The 18,242-nt window shown below is 41.7% G+C and overlaps 3 protein-coding genes across 6 annotated transcripts in view; 2 read left to right on the plus strand and 1 right to left on the minus strand.

Annotated features, from left to right (window-relative positions):
- The window catches only part of LOC128886392 (uncharacterized), an 83,891-nt gene extending 65,936 nt beyond the window's left edge, over positions 1-17,955 (plus strand). For all 3 annotated transcript variants that reach the window (XM_054141253.1, XM_054141254.1, XM_054141256.1), the window contains exons 2-3: positions 14,991-16,522; positions 17,433-17,955. In XM_054141253.1, coding sequence (XP_053997228.1) covers positions 14,991-16,522; positions 17,433-17,759 — 1,859 coding nt within the window. In that variant the 3' untranslated portion in view covers positions 17,760-17,955. The remainder of the gene's footprint in view (positions 1-14,990; positions 16,523-17,432) is intronic.
- LOC128886369 (tudor domain-containing protein 6) overlaps positions 1-18,242 on the minus strand; it is a 229,245-nt gene that overhangs the window by 209,258 nt on the left and 1,745 nt on the right. The gene's annotated exons all lie outside the window — the stretch shown is intronic.
- LOC128886407 (sex determination protein fruitless) overlaps positions 9,499-18,242 on the plus strand; it is an 86,980-nt gene continuing 78,236 nt past the window's right edge. The window contains exon 1 of the mRNA XM_054141283.1: positions 9,499-9,502. The gene's annotated coding sequence lies outside the window, so the exon portion shown is untranslated. The remainder of the gene's footprint in view (positions 9,503-18,242) is intronic.

Here is an 18,242-nt window from a genome sequence, read left to right on the forward strand (position 1 = left end):
GGGGGGAAAGATCGAGTAAATAGTAACGCACGCACCACGATACGACTGGAACTCTCTCACGTTTCCTTAAGCATCGCATTTCCAACGGAAAAAACATAAACCGATCACACCATACCTTCACTCGTGATACACAATATTATATAATATATATAATAATACACATACTCTCAGGCATTCTGTCATTGTTGCTGAATATAGCAACCAAAGCACCAAAAATTTATTATGACGAATTTATAATTGAGAACCTGTATCATCTAAACGCATAAATTGCCGAAGCTAAAATTTTATATTTCGGGTCCTTTCGTATCCCTCTTAATACCCACCAAGTTCCATCTCGATCGGCCACCGGTGCCTTTCGGAAGTACAGCCCTTTTTGTTTTGACGAATTTAAACCACTTTCGTCATTACCACCAGCCACACCTAATTCATCGATTCGCCATTTGATCACCAGGCATTGTTACTTCGCGGTATTATGTTGCTGCGGCGTAAATACACTGATCCGTAATATTGCCAGGTGTGGGTATATTAATTTCCTGTACGCCATAGCGATTCAACGTGTGCTTAACCCTCTCGCGGTTTGATCAGGGCTCCACGAGCATTTGTTTGCGAGCATACTCGCGGCATACAGTTCAATTTTTACCTGAGCATCAATCCGCGATAATTCAAACTTACAAAAGCCTCTCGAAAAGTCGAGGGACCCGAGTCGCCTGTTTCCTCGTTGATTAAACATTGTGTAAACGTGATTTCCACGACTTTGAAAAAGTCGAAACTTGTTACTATTCAACGCAACACCTTTTTGCAAAACAAATCAACGTCTCCCTTTACGCCTCTTTGCGAGCGTCAGGGCGGTGCTCCTGGGCGTTCGTTCGTCCTACTTGAACGAATTACCATGTAAAACTCGTGGAGCAGTCCCGAACTCTGGCCTGGAAAGCCAACGGAGAATACTTTCGTTATTTGTAACGCGATACGCGCGCCTCGCCAAGTTCGAATTCCGTCGCCTCTCCAAACTGGTCGCGAAGATCGTAACGAGAGGGGACAAGACGTCGCGGCGTTTGTAATTTCAACGGCCAGAAGACGGTATTAGGCTGTCCCACGAGGACAAGCCGGCAAACTGCTCGTTCCAGTGTAAGAAGTTTCGTGCGAAACGTTGACACACGACTCGCGTGTACATCCGTAAACGTGGACACCTCCCTCGGCCTCCGTGACTCGTTCCACCTCAGCGTAACGCAACTATTATCAAACACATCGAATACGAGCAACTGCTGAGAATAAATGCTCATTACGCGTTCGTTGGCCGACTGTGAGCACTTCGTATTCGTTGAGCGGCGAGAGGTTGAAGTTCTGAAGAACAGAAATTCGGGATTTTTCGTAAATATGTATCGAAACAGAGGCGAACGAATTCTTCAGTAGGCTATTCTGAAGCAAGTTGCGAGCTGTGGCCGAAGGATCGATTTTACTTTCATGGACAAGTTTGCAGTTTTTATTTTTTTCCGAATGATGAAGCTGCATCTACCGTGATCGTTGCGAAAGGCGTGAATGCTCGAGCGAACGCGACGCGGAAATAGCTCTCAAAGCAATCGTGGAAGCAAAGGGTTTCACGGTCAAAGGATAGACGAACTGCTAGAAGCTTTCAGGACGATACGATCGGGAAGGGTTCGAGGAACGGGTGGATACAAATGGGAAATAATCGACGGAATGGAAAATGACGAGGCTTAATATGATTTATACGAGCTTGGACGTAAATTTAATTTGGTCCTTGCGAGCCTGCGCTGGCCGAGGCTAATTAAACGGGTATTACTTATTTTAAGTGATTGTCCCTAAAAACTGCACTTTCAGTGTTTTTGCGCTGGACAGAGAAGAGGAGGATAACTCGCACGATGAAATACCCTGGACCTTTATAGGACGTTTGAGCAAACCTTGTTTTATTTGGACGCTGAATTCTTTTAAAATTTATTTATTCCCCTTTCTGGTGTCAACTGCAGGAATACTATAAATACAAATATTGTAAATGGGGATTAACCAATAACGAATAATAATAACAAGTCTTTCCCTGTTGGTACCATTCGATGAAATGAATAAACATTTTCAAAGGAATGATACACAGCGGCAACGCGACGCATAAAGTGCAGTTATCACAAGATTTTAATACCCAATTATCAAAGCGTTTCATCGCTAATTTTATATTACCAGTGTTCCCCTGCGAGCCAATAAGATTGCCTGTATGGGATCGATTTAAATTTACGGAATACCTGGACCGAATAGTTGAAATTATTCGACCAAATGAACGAGTTGGCTGAAAATTCAAATAATAGCGGACGCATTCGTGCCGCGATTATGTGTTTCGCTAGATGCGAACGATCCTACGAGTCGTTGATTTTTCTAACCAACGAAACCACGGGAAACGCTTAATTTCCCATCGATGCACCGCGATACGTAATTAACCATAAAATTCACGACTCGATTGCCTACTCGAATAAAACGGACATGAATTTTTCATCATTCGGAACGGAAATTATTTCTTTCGGTTATTCTAATGTCGACATTGAACAAAGATAACACTCAAACACTGGGAAAGTACTCGAAACTATAAATTATGAGAAAATTGGGAGCAACTATTAAGGGAAAGTTTTACGAAATGAACTCGGTGGTAGTGTTGATAAATATTCCTAAACAATGCCTGATTTCACATCGTCGAAGAATACATTTTCTCCAGGTAATCTACTACGCTATGATTTAAAGTCGAAACCGTGATAGCGATTGTGTTGTCAACAAACAGAGGAGAAAGCAACGTTGTTGGCGACTGTTATTAACAGCGGTATCGCCGCTATGCGAATATGCAGCCTATTGCGATCTACTACAATCCAAACGGATCGATCATTTATTGACATTTGAACGCATGCACATTTTCCACCAAAACTATTCGTACGCAAGCGTTTATTGACCGCGATCTCGATAGAATGTTCTATTGGTGGCTCTATTTAATCGCTATCCGCATGATCTGATTTGGCCTGCCTAATTGACCGACCTCACCCATGCACGAAACATCCTGCAAACGACGAAAGAACTTTCAAACACGATTTTTTCCTAAACGGGGGCACTCCTTCAAATGGAATCATTTTGTGGACCTTCTATAGAAGTTTGGAAATTTGTTGAGAAACGTTATTAGTCCATGTCCATCACACGGAAAAGTGGAAAATACGTTCTTATCGCCAAAATTGTTTTCATTGTATTTAAATGAAAATGTTTCGAAATATGCAAAATAAAAACAATATTGCATAAATAAAGAATTTTTTTTCATTATAGATTAATAATAATAAAAGAAACGAAATCTAATTATTTTGCACAACATGATAAGAGTTGAAATGATAACACATTGATAAAATGTATCTTTCCTTTTTTTTCTGATATACAAACTGCACAAACTGTTGACCGGTAAATGTCCGTGGTAATGATGGATATGGTGTAAATTTTCTTTCTGTTTGTGGTGTCTATATTTTTGGTATATTATCTTCAAGTATTTCTTCCGCTAATTTTTGCTTGCAAACGTGAAATGCTCAAATAGTTTTGAAAACAACATAACTATTCAAAAGAACCATGTCGAGACAATTAAAAAAACTCCTTTTTATACACCTTTTGATAACGTCGCATAGTGTGAAATTTGCTGAGAAGTTGATTACCTCCGTCAACTCCACCCGTGTTTAGTGGAGCGGATATGTGCGCTCTGGCGATAGTGGCCAGACAAAATGGGCGCATATATGCGCTTATGATGTAAATGGGTTAACCCTTTGCATTCGAGCTCTTTTTTATCTGGTATCTGTCAGCAACTCGAGATGCTTTCTTAGCATTCTATTGTTACGAATGCTAAGCTTAGATTGACTTCGAAAATGAGATCTCTAATTTGAGATTTGAAAATCAGGTCACCTTTACCTCAACGACAATCATTTTATTGACACTTCGAGTTCCAAAGGAATTAAACCTAAAGAAACATTAGGTATTGTAGATCTGCTGCGTGCAACCTAATGGTGACTGAGAGTCACCTCTCGAATGCAAAGGATTAATGCAGGGACCATGGTTAATTCGATGTCGTACAATTAAATGTTAACAGGATAACAGGTTTACCATGTTGAGGGGTGACTCTCACCCCTTGAGTATGGTATGTATATCATTCCAAAGAAATATATCCGTGTAAACCTTCGATCAAATGGCATCGGTACTCACCTCTCTTAAGCTGGCAGGACCAAATCAGCAGAATCATATCGGACTTAGTGGAATATTTAGTACTTATTTTGTACTAATTTGTACCACCAACAATAATTTTGTACCTAGTGCCGTTTTCAGAAAAATCGTACTAGTTTAATATTAAGCTAGTAAGACCATACACCAAAATTAATAAAAATGAAAAACTTAAAGTGGATACATTTAGTGCTGAATTTGTACTAATTTTTACCACCAAAAGAAATTTTGTACCGGTTACCGTTTACGAAAAAATCGTGGCGCTGCTAGGTTAATATTAATATTACGATTTTCTTGAAAACAGTAACAGGTACAAAATTTCTTTTGGTGGTACAAATTAGTACAAATTCAGTACTTAATGTATCCGCTTTGATTTTTACATTTATATTAATTTTTAACATTTTCAGCCACTAGCTTAATATTAAGCTAGTGGCGTCACGATTTTTTTGAATACGGTACGAGGTACAAAATTTCTTTTGGTGGTAAAAATTAGTACAAATTTAGCACTAAATATATTCACTTTAATTTTTTTCATTTTTATTAATTTTGATGTGTGGTTCTGCTAGCTTAATATTAAGCTAGCAAGGTACAAAATTATTGTTGGTGGTACAAATTAATACAAAATAAGTATTAAATATTCCACTAAGTCCGGTATGATTCAGCTGATTTGGTCGTGCCAGCTTAAGAGAGATTCGCTACTCTTTAATTTAAAACTGGACCCCAGAATAATCCCAGCGCACGGCGAGTAGACAAACTAGTGGCGCCACTGGTTTGCTTGGTCATGGGGACCAACCCTCTTTCCACACAATTCTTCCCAGGATCAATTAATCCTCGATTGTGACCACAAAAATCAGCCAGAGGTCGACCAAGACACGTCGAGATTTTTAAAATACATATTCTTCTGTCCGCGTTCCGTGCGCGGAACAGTCAGATTAACGCGGGCAACAGGGGCACGCATAATGCTACCCAACGCCAAAGGAGGAGAGAGGGTGAAAACACACATCCGTGCACACTATTGAGCCACGCGCGTCCGCTATGTTGTATTAATTTTCGTTCGCTTGGCTTTTCGTTGCTTAATCGAGACTGTATTGTCCGACAGCACAATCGAGTGGAATCAATCGATCGAGCGAAATTCCGTATTCCCCTCGAGGATCGAGCCCGTCCAAAGAATGGACGCTCAGCCCAACCGGTTACAAGTGCAGCGTGAATCTAGGGATCGAAATTCGTACCCGCGGTGTTAACAAACCCCCGTCTCGAGCTGTTGATCCCCTAGGAGACTTTGCGTACTTCTTCTGTGCTTTTGCAACGTTACCTTGGGATATGAAGCTGTGTTATTGATTTTGGTCCTGTTTGCTTTAGTATTTTACGTTATCTTTCAAACGAGAGATTATTTATCGAGCAGAAATTTTGTGCGAGTTAATTAATTCTATCGCTCCCATTTCTTCGAGCTAAATTCGCATGCAATTCGTCGAACATATATCTGGTTTTGTATTAACACTTTATATACCGGGCTATTTAGAAACAGTCTTTAATTAAAAAAAGAATTTTCTACGGAAGCACATGCCAATCTAGGCTGACAATAATTCCTCCATACTGTTACTGGGTACATTGAAAGCCAAGTCTGTTTCCAAACACTGATCATTGTAAGTAGACAAGCATCAACACAGTAAATAAATTCGAATAGCTAAACACTGCAATTAAAAAGCCTATAAATTCCCGGTAAATAAAGTGCTAATTAATCAAAGCGTGCGATTCCGTCCCGAGCACGTATACGAAGTAAAAAGCAGTGCGCGAACTGTCAGCAGAGAACTTTCTTCGGTGCACCAGGAGGATTAACCGATCCCAGACGCTTGTAGCCAATGATCATTGCTGAATTCGACTAAATCCCGAGAACATCTCCTACCGTATTCCGATAGTAATGCACGGAAGTTCCGCGAGAAACTTACACGAGAACCGTTCTTGTTTCGTCTAATTTCACAGCTTTGTATTCCCTTAAGGTCCAGTTTCAGTTACAAGCTGCGCAACACAGTACACGCGGGGTTGGTTTGCGGGGGTGGTGGCATCCACCGTCGTTGGCAACCCCCCACCGAATCGCACGGCAATCCACACACCCGTCGACCCCTCGAGACCTAAATACGACGATGCCTTGCAACTTGCTAGTGAAACGAGTGTCGTTACGTGGCTCGTTCTCCGGCTTTAATTAAATGATGTGCATAACGCGCGATACAGAGTCGCTTTTCTGGCCACCGGGAGCCCACCCCTCGCGAGAAACGTCCGCATAGGTTCTCCATGCCGGTTTTGATGAAAAGAAAGAGTAGCCAAGCGTGAGGGATTCTCGTGGAGAAGGGTTATTTCGCACTTTATCGGGCTATATTTCCCCCGAAATGTGTGTAAAAGGGAGTTACCTATATTTGAACTTTAAGTTCAGGTATAATAAATAAATTGCGAACATCATGCATGGAAGAACTTGTATGCCAAGCTCTGAAATTAATGCCTTCGCTTGTTTTCTTTTAATAAAACGCGTTTCCCTCTTTTAATAAAGTACACAAAGGGTGAAAACTTTCTAAACGCTGTAAAATTTTCACGTAATGCGTGTCTACGCTTTTTCTATTTTAAACAAAATGTACGAAAACGATGGAGCGCGGGACTGTGATTGTAAATAACCACATGCAAGCAGCTACGAGCCCATATTTACGTGAACCCCCTTTTTTTATTTTAGTACACTGAATTCACCCTTTAAGTTGCGTCTATTAATAACGAAACACCCTGTGTGGAAGCCCGCGTGCAATATTTGTTGGATTTGCTATCAGCAAGGATGTATCAAATCTGATAGTAATGTGAAAGACGATGGATATTATTATAATTGTGCAATAGCACTGCAGAATCTTGATGATTTGAGCAAAGTCGCGGGGGTGTATGAAACTGTAAATTACAAGAAACATGCAAGCCAAAAATCCATTTGTTCAAAGCTGTACAGACGTAATCCGAAATTTCTAACGTAAACAATGCATGAATATTTCATTCTATAAAAACGCTCAATGCTCGACTATGCATTACTAAAACGTTCATTATCATCGGAATCAATTTCACGTAAACAAACAGAAATAGCACTATAACACTTAATAAAGTTTTAACCGGAGCGAAATGTTTCGTGTTCAGCACTACAAAACGCGAATAGCTCTGCAATAAAACTAATTTCAATTCGATATTAATATTCCCAACTCGGTCAACAAGGACACACAGCTTCAACCGTGGATTATAACGTGAAAGTATAACCTGAGAATATTGCGTGTTTCCAAATAGAAATTATCGTCGAATAAATGAAAAGAGTAATAAATTTACTCTTTTATTTTGTTCAATACCGATTGAGTTTAATATTCATTTAATAAATGAATTTTAGGTCATTTTTCTTTACACCCTAAGACATTCGCAATCTAAAACGTTGAATTATCGCACAGGAAATTCGCATAGTCGAATAATACACGTTAATTATACGATAAATGACACCAGCTTCATTACGAGAAACATTACTGTAGCGTATAAAATAAATTGATCTACATCCTTGCGCATATTGCACACATCGTGCAATTCATCAATCCTGTTAACATCGAATTTAATTGCACGTTTAGTGTCGATTCATGGTAATTAATGTCACACGTGGAAACGACGCGAAGTGAGGATCTCTCGCGTGACACGCTATCAATAAATAAAAAAAAGAGACGAAAAAAAAATCGGAAAAAACAACGATTAAGTAACACGACGACCCTCAACGCGTATTCATTTCAAAAACGATCATCATTAAAATCTCATTTACCTGGATAATCGCTTTACCGCTCGTTCCGCCCGCCTTTTTCGATACCGAATCGAAAATTTTAAATGGAGGGCTTTTATAACGCGTAATTATAACGTGCATTCTCTCATCTTGATGCTGATGCGTACCAGCGAATCGAAAGAAAAGCGAAAATACGCTGTTCCATGCGGGCGTGTGCGCGCGTAACGAAGCTAATTACATGCACGCGATACGAAAGCGAAAGGGTCGTTATACGTCCGCGTCTCTCACTCGTCGATTCGCAACGGGTACTTTTATCAATCGTATCGAAAGATATAGAGCTGGGTACTCCTATATCTCTTTCAATTTCTTGAAAATATATATACAGTCATAAGTAGACTGCGGATCTTTATGCAAAATAAAATCTTCGCAAACGTGCCTACAAAAATTGAACCTAAATGGGAATTTATTTTATTCTGCAAATATTATAACATGAACTTTACTTTCAATCTTTATATTCTTGTATATTGTTTGCATTTTGTAGTTTCTTGCACATTCAAATTTCCCATAAATGTATAAATATCCGCAGTCTAGACATAAGTATTTGTACCCTTTCAAATTATACGTTTAATATTTCCAAATAAATTTTTCGTTATAATATATGCGTATGTAGTTTATTCACGTACATATTCATAAAGAAAAATTTATTTGGAAACATAAAACCTAGTATTTAATTTAGACAGATTTCTTCGATATACATAGACGGTGCGAATACTTATGGGATAGTATAGTTACGATCAATTTAGTATATCACAGTACTGTGAGTATTACTCGTCGTGCAGTTACGAAAACGTGAGCTTCGTAAACTAATATGTGGTAGTGCTCTAAGGATGAAGGATTCTTGTAACCCCTGTTTGTTACAACTCTCATTCTGCTCGACACTGACCACCCCCATTCGTTGTTTATGCGCCCACAAGGGTGAAGAGCCACCCAATCCCCGATAAGAGGGTGAAAAAAGTACTTAGCCAAACGACTCGACCGAAGACAATAAAAATCAATTTCCTTTCACGTTACGTACCAAACGGACAAGACTCGCGGGAAGTGTGAATTAATGTCCCGCCGACTGATTGGCCATTCCGATGAAAGTAACAATTATCGACATCGAGTGGCACCCTTGACTCGCCATGGACTGATTACCATCTGTGTCTGTTTTGTTTCCATTACAATATACGTACGATCCACCGCAAATTGCAACTGGATTTCTGCGTTGCGCAACATATCGTAGCGGGGCGACACGAAAACTCGACGTGTCCGGCAGAATGTCGTGCCGATTCATCGGTATCTCGATACAGAATATTAATTGGCGGCTATTGGTATCCCGGATTACGTTATTTCGAACGCACGTGACTTGGAAGCGTGACGAACACGGAGTTTCATTGCGAGACAACTACGAAGTAGACGCGAACGGAATTCAGAAGCTCTCTCGCCTTGGTATCAACGGTTTCACTCTTCCGCTGCGACGGAGACTAATCAAACTTGCCGCGAATAAGTCACACGTTATCAAATACCCTCTTCTTTCGGGGGAAAAAAATTGCATTAGAGCGAATACAGGAACTTTGAAAAATGGAGCACTCGTTGGAGCCCCAGAAGAAGACTTCGGCACCTGCTCACTTTTTAAAGGAAGTCTTTTTTGAAAGGCTTTGCTAGGAGTAGGGAAGAGAAGAGAGTAGAGTAGAGAATTAACCCTTTGCACTCGAGAGGTGACTCTCAGTCTCCATTAGGTTTCACGCAGCAAATCTACAATACCTAATGTTTCTTTAGGTTTAATTTCTTTGGAGCTCAAAGTGTCGATAAAATAATTGTCGGCGAGGCAAAGGTGACCTTATTCTGAAATCTAGATAGCTTAGAATTCATAGCAATAGAATGCTAAGAAACATCTCGAGTTGCTGGCAGATAGCAGAAAAAAGGCCTCTAGTGCAAAGGGTTAATAACTACAAACGTCAATTTATATCTATTTAGCAAGCGTCCAACGACCCTGAAGCGATCGACCATGATTCATAGGAAACATTCGCGTTCGAAAACAAAACCTTGCGTCCATTGTCTCGCCCGCGATTCGACGCCGCAACAAAAAACTCGAAGCACGTAATACATGAAAAGTGTCTTTACAGTCGTAATTCAAAACAGTGGGCACAAAAGAGAGAGCTGCCACGGACGATTGATATCACAAGCGCACCGGTACAGGTAACGTCGATATTTGCAATCGCGCGAGAGGGGGGACGGGGATAAAATTACTGCGACCGCTGGTTTATTTATCGCGGAAAGAGGGAGGATCGAAGGGCCACGCGAAAAAGCAATACCCGACCGACGAAATAAAGCCGTTTCTCATTTCTCGCCGCGGAAACGAAAGTTTCTTAAAGAGTGAAGAATTACCGTCTGCCTTTGCGTGGAATATTACGATCGACTGTGCACCGCGGAATACAATTCAGTGTAAAACGGGACACAGAGGAAAAAACAGTCGTAGGGAAGCGAGGCAAAGTGCGATAATCAAATAAGAGAAGATTGGACGAAACGAATGAAACTCAACGGGAAGTAGTTTCGGGCGAGTATCATAAATCTCTAAATAGGAATTTTTAACTCTGTTGACCAATGACCAAAGTATGCTGCGTTATCCGAAGAATGGAGTATGATTCTAGGTGGCGGTTCATTCGTAACGTTTAAGGAAACAATTGTTCGGGTGAGACTTGCTAGGTCCACGCGAGGCTTGATTAAATTCTAATTTTTATTGCATAGATAACGAATCAAAAGCTGTTTTACTTGTGTCTTTGGATAACAGAGATTCTACTCTAACTACTTCATTGCTATTACGTAATTGCTTCTGAGTTTGTCACGGATATCAAAAAGTACCACGTGGAATATGGATACGCTAATCGCCGATTCGACCAGTGATGCCAATGAATTCAGGCTTTTCCAAACCTACCTGCTCTTATCTTCCAGACAGCTGTCGCTACCTAACCCAAATGAAATTCAAATTAGCCTGTACAAATCACCTCTCGGATAAACAATATTCCAATAATGAAAACCCTACCTAAAGCATCCATAACTCTCCTGACCATTTCTCGGCAACCGATGGCAATGAATACTCGAATAATGAAACTTCCATTGCGCAGATAACTGCTCTGACAATTTATCGAGCTGACTATCGACGCCAATGAGCGAAACATTTCTCAAAAAGTAAGCGAATCGACGTTTCACGGGAACGCATCGTTTCCAGCGGTTGATGTGGCGAGCCAGATCTAAATGCCACCTTGGCTCGCCCGTTTGGGATCAAATTTCCGCGAAAGGGAAGAGCAAAAGCGAGAGAGAGGTCGGGTCCAGTTAGCCCCGAAGGATCGTCCACATCTTTATGCAGATGCAGACATTCCCCCGGCGCTTTGTAAATTTCCAGGGCGAGAACCTCTTAGAGATCGCGGCACACGCGCTTTGCGGATTTTTCAATCACGTTCCGTACTGACGGGATTAATAAAGCGGCCCCGCGCTACACGAAGAGTTTCCAGACTCATTTCATGCAGAATCGAATTGGATTTCCAGGTCGGGGACGGTGTATATCTGTGTGCAGTGGAGATACGACCGGCGCGCTCGTCCCTTTGATGTGCTACGCTCGGATACCGTCGAGCTTTCTCTCGAGCGATGCAGGCTCCGCACTTTGTTACATCGCCACTAAATAATCGGTTTATAAAAATTCATGGCGAGTCTAGCGAGGCGACGGGGGTTTATATATCCGCCCACACGTTTCCCTCGTGTCGCCGCATAACGAACTCTGACGAATCGAAACAGACGAAGGCGAAACGCTTCGAAAATTCCAAAAAAGTAAATCCCCTTTTCAGCTGCCCTTTTCGAGGGCCAATTCGAGAACAGAATACATCCGGGTGTGTTTCGTAAATATCTAAATTTAACTAAATGCATCGGATCGTGTTCGACAAATTCACGAGTTTTAATTCATGAGAATAATTCTTTTCTAAATGAAGAAGAATTTAGATATCCATAATAAGAGACTCAACTTCTACCAATCTCGATATCCTCAGTATGCGTATACTGGCGCCAAACTCGAGCGAACAAAATAACACGTTTCTTTTGGACCCTTAATTGCGAGTTGATAACGAATGGCGAACATAATCCCTCGCGAATAAATTAATAACATCGGACTATTGGCTAGGACGCCAGCATGTTTATGATAATATACAATGTTATATGTATTATAAACGCTTTACGGTAGGATGGCTACCAAATGGCTTAATATGAGTAATTTATTACCCCACCCTGCCATCGTACAATTTCTAAACACCCTTATAATTAATTTCATAACCACCCTCCAATATTTATAGAAATATGATGAACACGATAAAGCTGGAAATTCGTCGTGTCTTTTTTTACACTTGAATATTAGCAAACTTGTCGCGGGTTAAACGGAGCAACTGCTTACTCGAGGTTGACCAGTAAACCAACCCTTCGGGATTATGCGTCGATTTTCTATTTCGATAGTGTGAATTATCTATGCGCGTCCGTTCACTGCCTGGGGTATGAAAGCAAAGGATTATTGGAGATTACACGGAATTATTGTAATCTCCTCAATTTCGGTACGATTCTGACATTTCCGTACAAAATAATCCCCGTATAAAAATATTCCCTGTACATTAGCTACCTCTGATTGAAATATTGGTTTGTCTGGAAAGTCCATGCCGACTTTTGTTAAGTGGTACGGGTCTGAATATATCGGAATAGTAGAAAACAAGTAACATGTGTACATCCCTCAAAAGGGATTTTGTTCCACAAGCAACAAAGGGACAAAATAGTACTTGTAATGGGCATTTCAAAAAGTTCGTGGCGTTTTGTCGCTAGATGGATTTAACATCGTATATCATTGTTTACACGTAACCTATTGGGACATACTAGATGTCATTTGAAAAGTTACAGATTTAACAGTAACAACGTCTTGAACATGGAGATAAATAATGAGAAAATTCGCTACATTCTACAATATCAATGCTACGCAGACTTGTGAACAAATTTGTGATGTTTACGGACAAAATGCTCTATCAAAATTCTGATGTCAAAGATGCATCACGCTGTGGTCGACCAATCACAGAACGATGAGATGAAATCATGCAAGTGGTTGAGAAACGCCACGAACTTTTTCGAATACCCAATAAATTCAATAAATACACATGAAAATTCAAACATGCCTTTGAATTTTTCTTAAAATTTGGTACGAACTTTCTGGATAACCAAATACTATAAATAAATCATATGTCACGATTTTCACAATTAACAGCTATCGTAAGGAAGTCAACACCCCCAATTAGAAGCGACCTACCACCCAAAATTCGATATACCTGGAAAGCTCGTTAAACAGAAATTAGTAACTCCGCGATTATTCGCAAATGAACATCCACGGGCAGTGATCCGATAAGAAATAATTCCAACTAATGTAATTGTACGAGCGGAGCATGGCGAAAGAACTCTGATGAAAAGAAAACGTCGCTCGCTAAACACGGTATAATTAGCGCCGTGGAGTCGATCGAAGTAAATTCGATAGAGCCGAGCGACGTTTCGTCTAGAGTCGTCGGAAAGATTGAGCCGTCCTGCACGATCGAGGAAGACGAGAATAACGGGGAAAGGTTGTCGCGTAGGGTTGAGGGGTTGAAGCTGGAGGGTAGCAGAGTCGGAGGATTGGTACGTTTTTAGTGGTTGCAGCACTCGAACGTGCCAGAGCGAATATATCCTGCACGAGTGCATGCATACGTGCGAGGCTTGTGACACGTGTGCGTACATACACATCCGCAGGGTGCCTTTATTCTTGGTATCTCGGCGCACGTGCAAAAGCACCGGACGGCTATCCGAATATTTTCCTTCTAATTTAATTTCATCCGACCGGGAGTGCAGCGCACGCATTACTTCGCACGTATCCGGGCAAGAGGGAACAGATTGAGATCGAGAAGGGGGGAAGGAAGAGGGATAACGATGCACGCCCGTGATTTTTCAAAAGGCCGATTAGGAAACGTATTTCACGCGCTATAAGGAAGCAATAGCACCTCCAGTTCTAGGAGGAAGGTGTAATATTTATATTACAGAGTAATTTAGTTACTAGACTTTACGACTGGGCGGTTCGGCGATAAGCTTGGAAAATGTAGGAGCTATGCGAGAAGATGTCTCTCAAGAAGTTTCTTAAATGGTGGCTCTGAGGTCCCTAAGAATCCTGTCTCTAATTACACATTAGAATTAATACCCTCGCATTAAATTTATTGTCTCTGTAGGTCCCTTTAAGGCTCCACTAAAAATACTGTAATTAACACCCTAAAAATTCGTGAATATCCAGGCGGAAGGGAACGATTTAACATCGAAAGGGGGAAAGGAAATTGCAGGGATAACGATGCACGCTGGTGAAGTTTTAAAAGGCCGATTAGGAAACGTGAGGGCGTTCTACTGGTTTTCCCTTACGACCACGAGGGAGACGTAATATTTAAATGTTGATTACTGCGGTCTCGCCTGTCTCTCTCCGTTACGCGACACTCGAAAACACTTGAATTTAGAGGAACTCGCGGTACATTTATCAAATGCCGCTGCATCCACGTTAAACCATTCGGCCGTATTTTATACAGGCCGTATCCGAAGGTATCAGCGTCACCCTGAATCGTGGGGTGATCTCTAAATCGAGATTAATCGATTCGCCATCCGTTCGGTTCATGGAATATTCTTTTGCAAGTTTATTTACTCGGAAAACAGGATTTTTTGCGAGTATTCAAGAGACGATGCACAACAATTTTTTAAGCCTTCGAACGTTTGTCCAATTTTTTCGACTTTACGTTTGAAAAAAAGAAAGAAAACAATCACGTTACTACAATAATTGTAAATGTTATAGTGACGATTGATGTTTAAGAATTTTCCTTACATAAGTAAACAGACAATTAATTCAACTTCGTTTCTGTTACAGTGTTGTCTGTAAGAAACTGCGCAGCATCGTCAGACACGAACTCAACGAAACTCGCAGTCGAAGAGGAAGATGACGAATCGTTAGAGAAGACAAGGCTAGACGAGTTCAAGGAGAGATACAGGAGACTGATACCCTATCTAACGTTCTACGTCGTCAACAACATAGATGGCGAACAAGTTCCGACACAGCAGGGCACCGCGAAGGACTCTCAGAGCAGTCCTTCGGCGAAGCAGAATCTACAATTGTCTGCCAGGTTCCTCAACGTGCCCAGGAAAGGTACGCACCGAACGAACGTGCAAAGCCAGGAAAGAAAATTCGTCCCTTCCGTGCAGTACGATCCCCACAGTCTAGGGAGCGACAACGACTACTTTATGCCCGTTAGGTACAATTCAAAAGTTAGCTACGATGATTACCTCTCGCCGTCGTACCAAACCTACCAAGATCGCAAGACGATGTATCCCGACGTACCGACGCCAACCAGTCAGGTCGCACCCAAGGAGAACAGGTACTACGCAAACGTGAGACCATTACGACCTTACACGACACACGGCAGGAATCACTTGCCTAGGAAACAATTGACCAACAAGCCAAGCCTCGTTCGAGGCGATTACGTATTGGATTATAACGCTAGACCAACCAGCAATACCAATTATCCAATCAAAGACTACCAAGGTCATAGACACATCCCACCTTCAGGACATTCTAGCCTACCAGCGCTAGAATCTATCACTGGGAAGCCACCGCCCATGGTCCCTCAACTGCGGAATCCAAACGTGAACCTCGATCAGATAATCGAGAGCCTTCACCTGAGCGAACGCTTGCCAGAGATGCTGAACAAGGACAACATCGACGTCAGCTTGAAGACGCTCGTGGAGATACTCAACATCCTCCATAACACGAAGAACGAATTGCTAGAGATGCGACCACCGCCGCTGCCACCATTGGTATCTCCTCCGCCGAGACAGAAGGTAACAAACTTCAAGGCACGACCCCAAACACGACCGAAGGTGATAACGGAATCGCGATTCCAAGCGACTCCCAACCCCCTTTACCTAACCGAGGACCCTGAACGGTACAAAGCAACGTCGTACGAGGATGATATAAAACCTAAGGTGCTGGCTACACCGAGCTACGTCTCAGATGGTCTGAATAACAATAAAGTGGTAGAGTACTATCTCCCCGTGGTGCAGGATGTCTCAGAGAAGGGGAAAGATGTATTTCTGCCGACAATGAGAACGCAAGTGGACGAGAGTTCCACAGGGCACTCTTACGAGATCGTGGAAGATCTGAGCGACGACGTACTGCAACAGGAGCACTATACTTTGTCGCCTCCTACCACGGAGAGTTCAATCCCCAGCTACACGGAGCCAACAAAAATCCCGCAGCAAACTAACACCGAGACTAAACATGGCGCTACTCGAGGAGAGGCTCACGTTGATTATCCAGCCTACTCCAATATACCTTTTACGAACTTCAGCTGCAAGGATCAACGCTACAAGGGATTCTTCGGTGACCCGGACACTGGGTGCCAGGTATACTTTTAACCTTTCATCTAGAGGTCCTGGACTTAGCGAACCTACTGTGTTCAGGATAAAGTAGGTTTATATGCAATATACGGACTCTGCACTCGCGGGTAGAGATTAGAGCTGTTCGAGTACTCGGAAAAGGCGAGCCGAGTGAAACTCGGCTCGAATGGCCGGTCCGAGTCGAGTACTCGGAAGAAACGAGCAGCTCGAAGGAACCGAGTAGCTCGAACAGAAGCGATCGCCTCGGAGGAGGCGGATTCTCGGTTCTTTCGAGCTACTCGCTTCTCTCCAAGCTACTCGGTTCTTTCGAGCAGCTCGCTTCTGTCCGAGCTACTCGGTTCCTTCGACCTGCTCGTTTCTTCTGAGTATTCGACTCGGATCGAAAACTGGGTCTCGACTCGACTCGACTCGCGAGCAACTCGAAACATCCGAGTGTTCTGCAGGCCTAGTAAAGATACTTTATTGTGTAGGAAAATTTATACAGTGATAGTTCAAGATAGCTCGCTAACGTTCACAACCGTCGCCGAAACAAAACCATACTGATCAAGGACTAACCTATGTGGTATAGAAGGGGAATTAACAAAAGTCGCGCACATTAACAACGACACCACGATTCGTGACATTACGCTAAACCGACGGTTGAACACTTATCGCGCCGAAAACGTTTATATCTCGCCGATGCTTTTATTCCGCCGCCCAATTATATCCGGAACATACTGGTCCATGGAACATTAGTCTTACAAAGTATACTTGTATCATTACTTCAAATAAGTAATCTCGTTTCACACTAAATCTGTTATTACTCACGATAGTACGTGCGAATAGTCTCGTGAATCGAGTAAGTTGTAAGTCGAGTACTACCTGTATTCTATACTTATTTGTGTGATTTCGTAATAATATTAATATCGTTTCACAGGTATGGCACTACTGCGACCTCAACGGTGGCAAGTCGTCGTTCTTATGCCCAAACGGTACCATATTTAGTCAAGTGGCCCTAACGTGCGATTGGTGGTTCAACGTCAAGTGCGAAACGACGACGCAATTATACGTATTGAACGAACGACTTTACAAGTACATTCTGCCAGTAATGCCAAAGTTCCCCGAGGATTTTACCGGGCCGGAAGTGGATCGGTATTTGGAGATCAAGTTCAAGGAGATGGAGAAGAAATTGAAGGAGAAGCTGAAGAAAGAGGAACAAGAGATGCTCAAAGAAAAAGCAGAAACGCGGAAGGAAGACGAATAATCGATGTATAGCTTGTAGTTAAATTATTCTAATTTGGCCAATTTAAGCCTAGCTCATGTCATACATGCCTTGTTGCCATTATTTGTTATATATTGCAACAAATAATTATAGGTTGCGTTCGTCGAATGAATTTTTGTGAAAGTTAAAAATGTGCAATACTTATATCGTAGGTTCGTGTGATTTATATTTAGCGTACTATAAGCATACTATGACGTCTAATCTAATTATTCGAACACATATAGAGCAGTCAGGAATGTCAGAAACGAACAAGTATGAAATAACTGATAATGTCAATAAGTATTTTCTTGTCCTCTAGTCATATTTGTACTGTGTAATTATTTATAACAGAATGTACTCTACTATTTTATAGAAAGTTTGTGCATTTACACATGCATTACGCGGACCAATGGTCTTACTTTTTTATTAAAGATATCACATATACAGCCTAAATACTCTCCTGATTCTGAGGAAATTATTCACGAT

Source organism: Hylaeus anthracinus, unplaced genomic scaffold (assembly GCF_026225885.1).
Source record: "Hylaeus anthracinus isolate JK02 unplaced genomic scaffold, UHH_iyHylAnth1.0_haploid 11982, whole genome shotgun sequence".
NCBI lineage: Eukaryota > Metazoa > Arthropoda > Insecta > Hymenoptera > Colletidae > Hylaeus > Hylaeus anthracinus.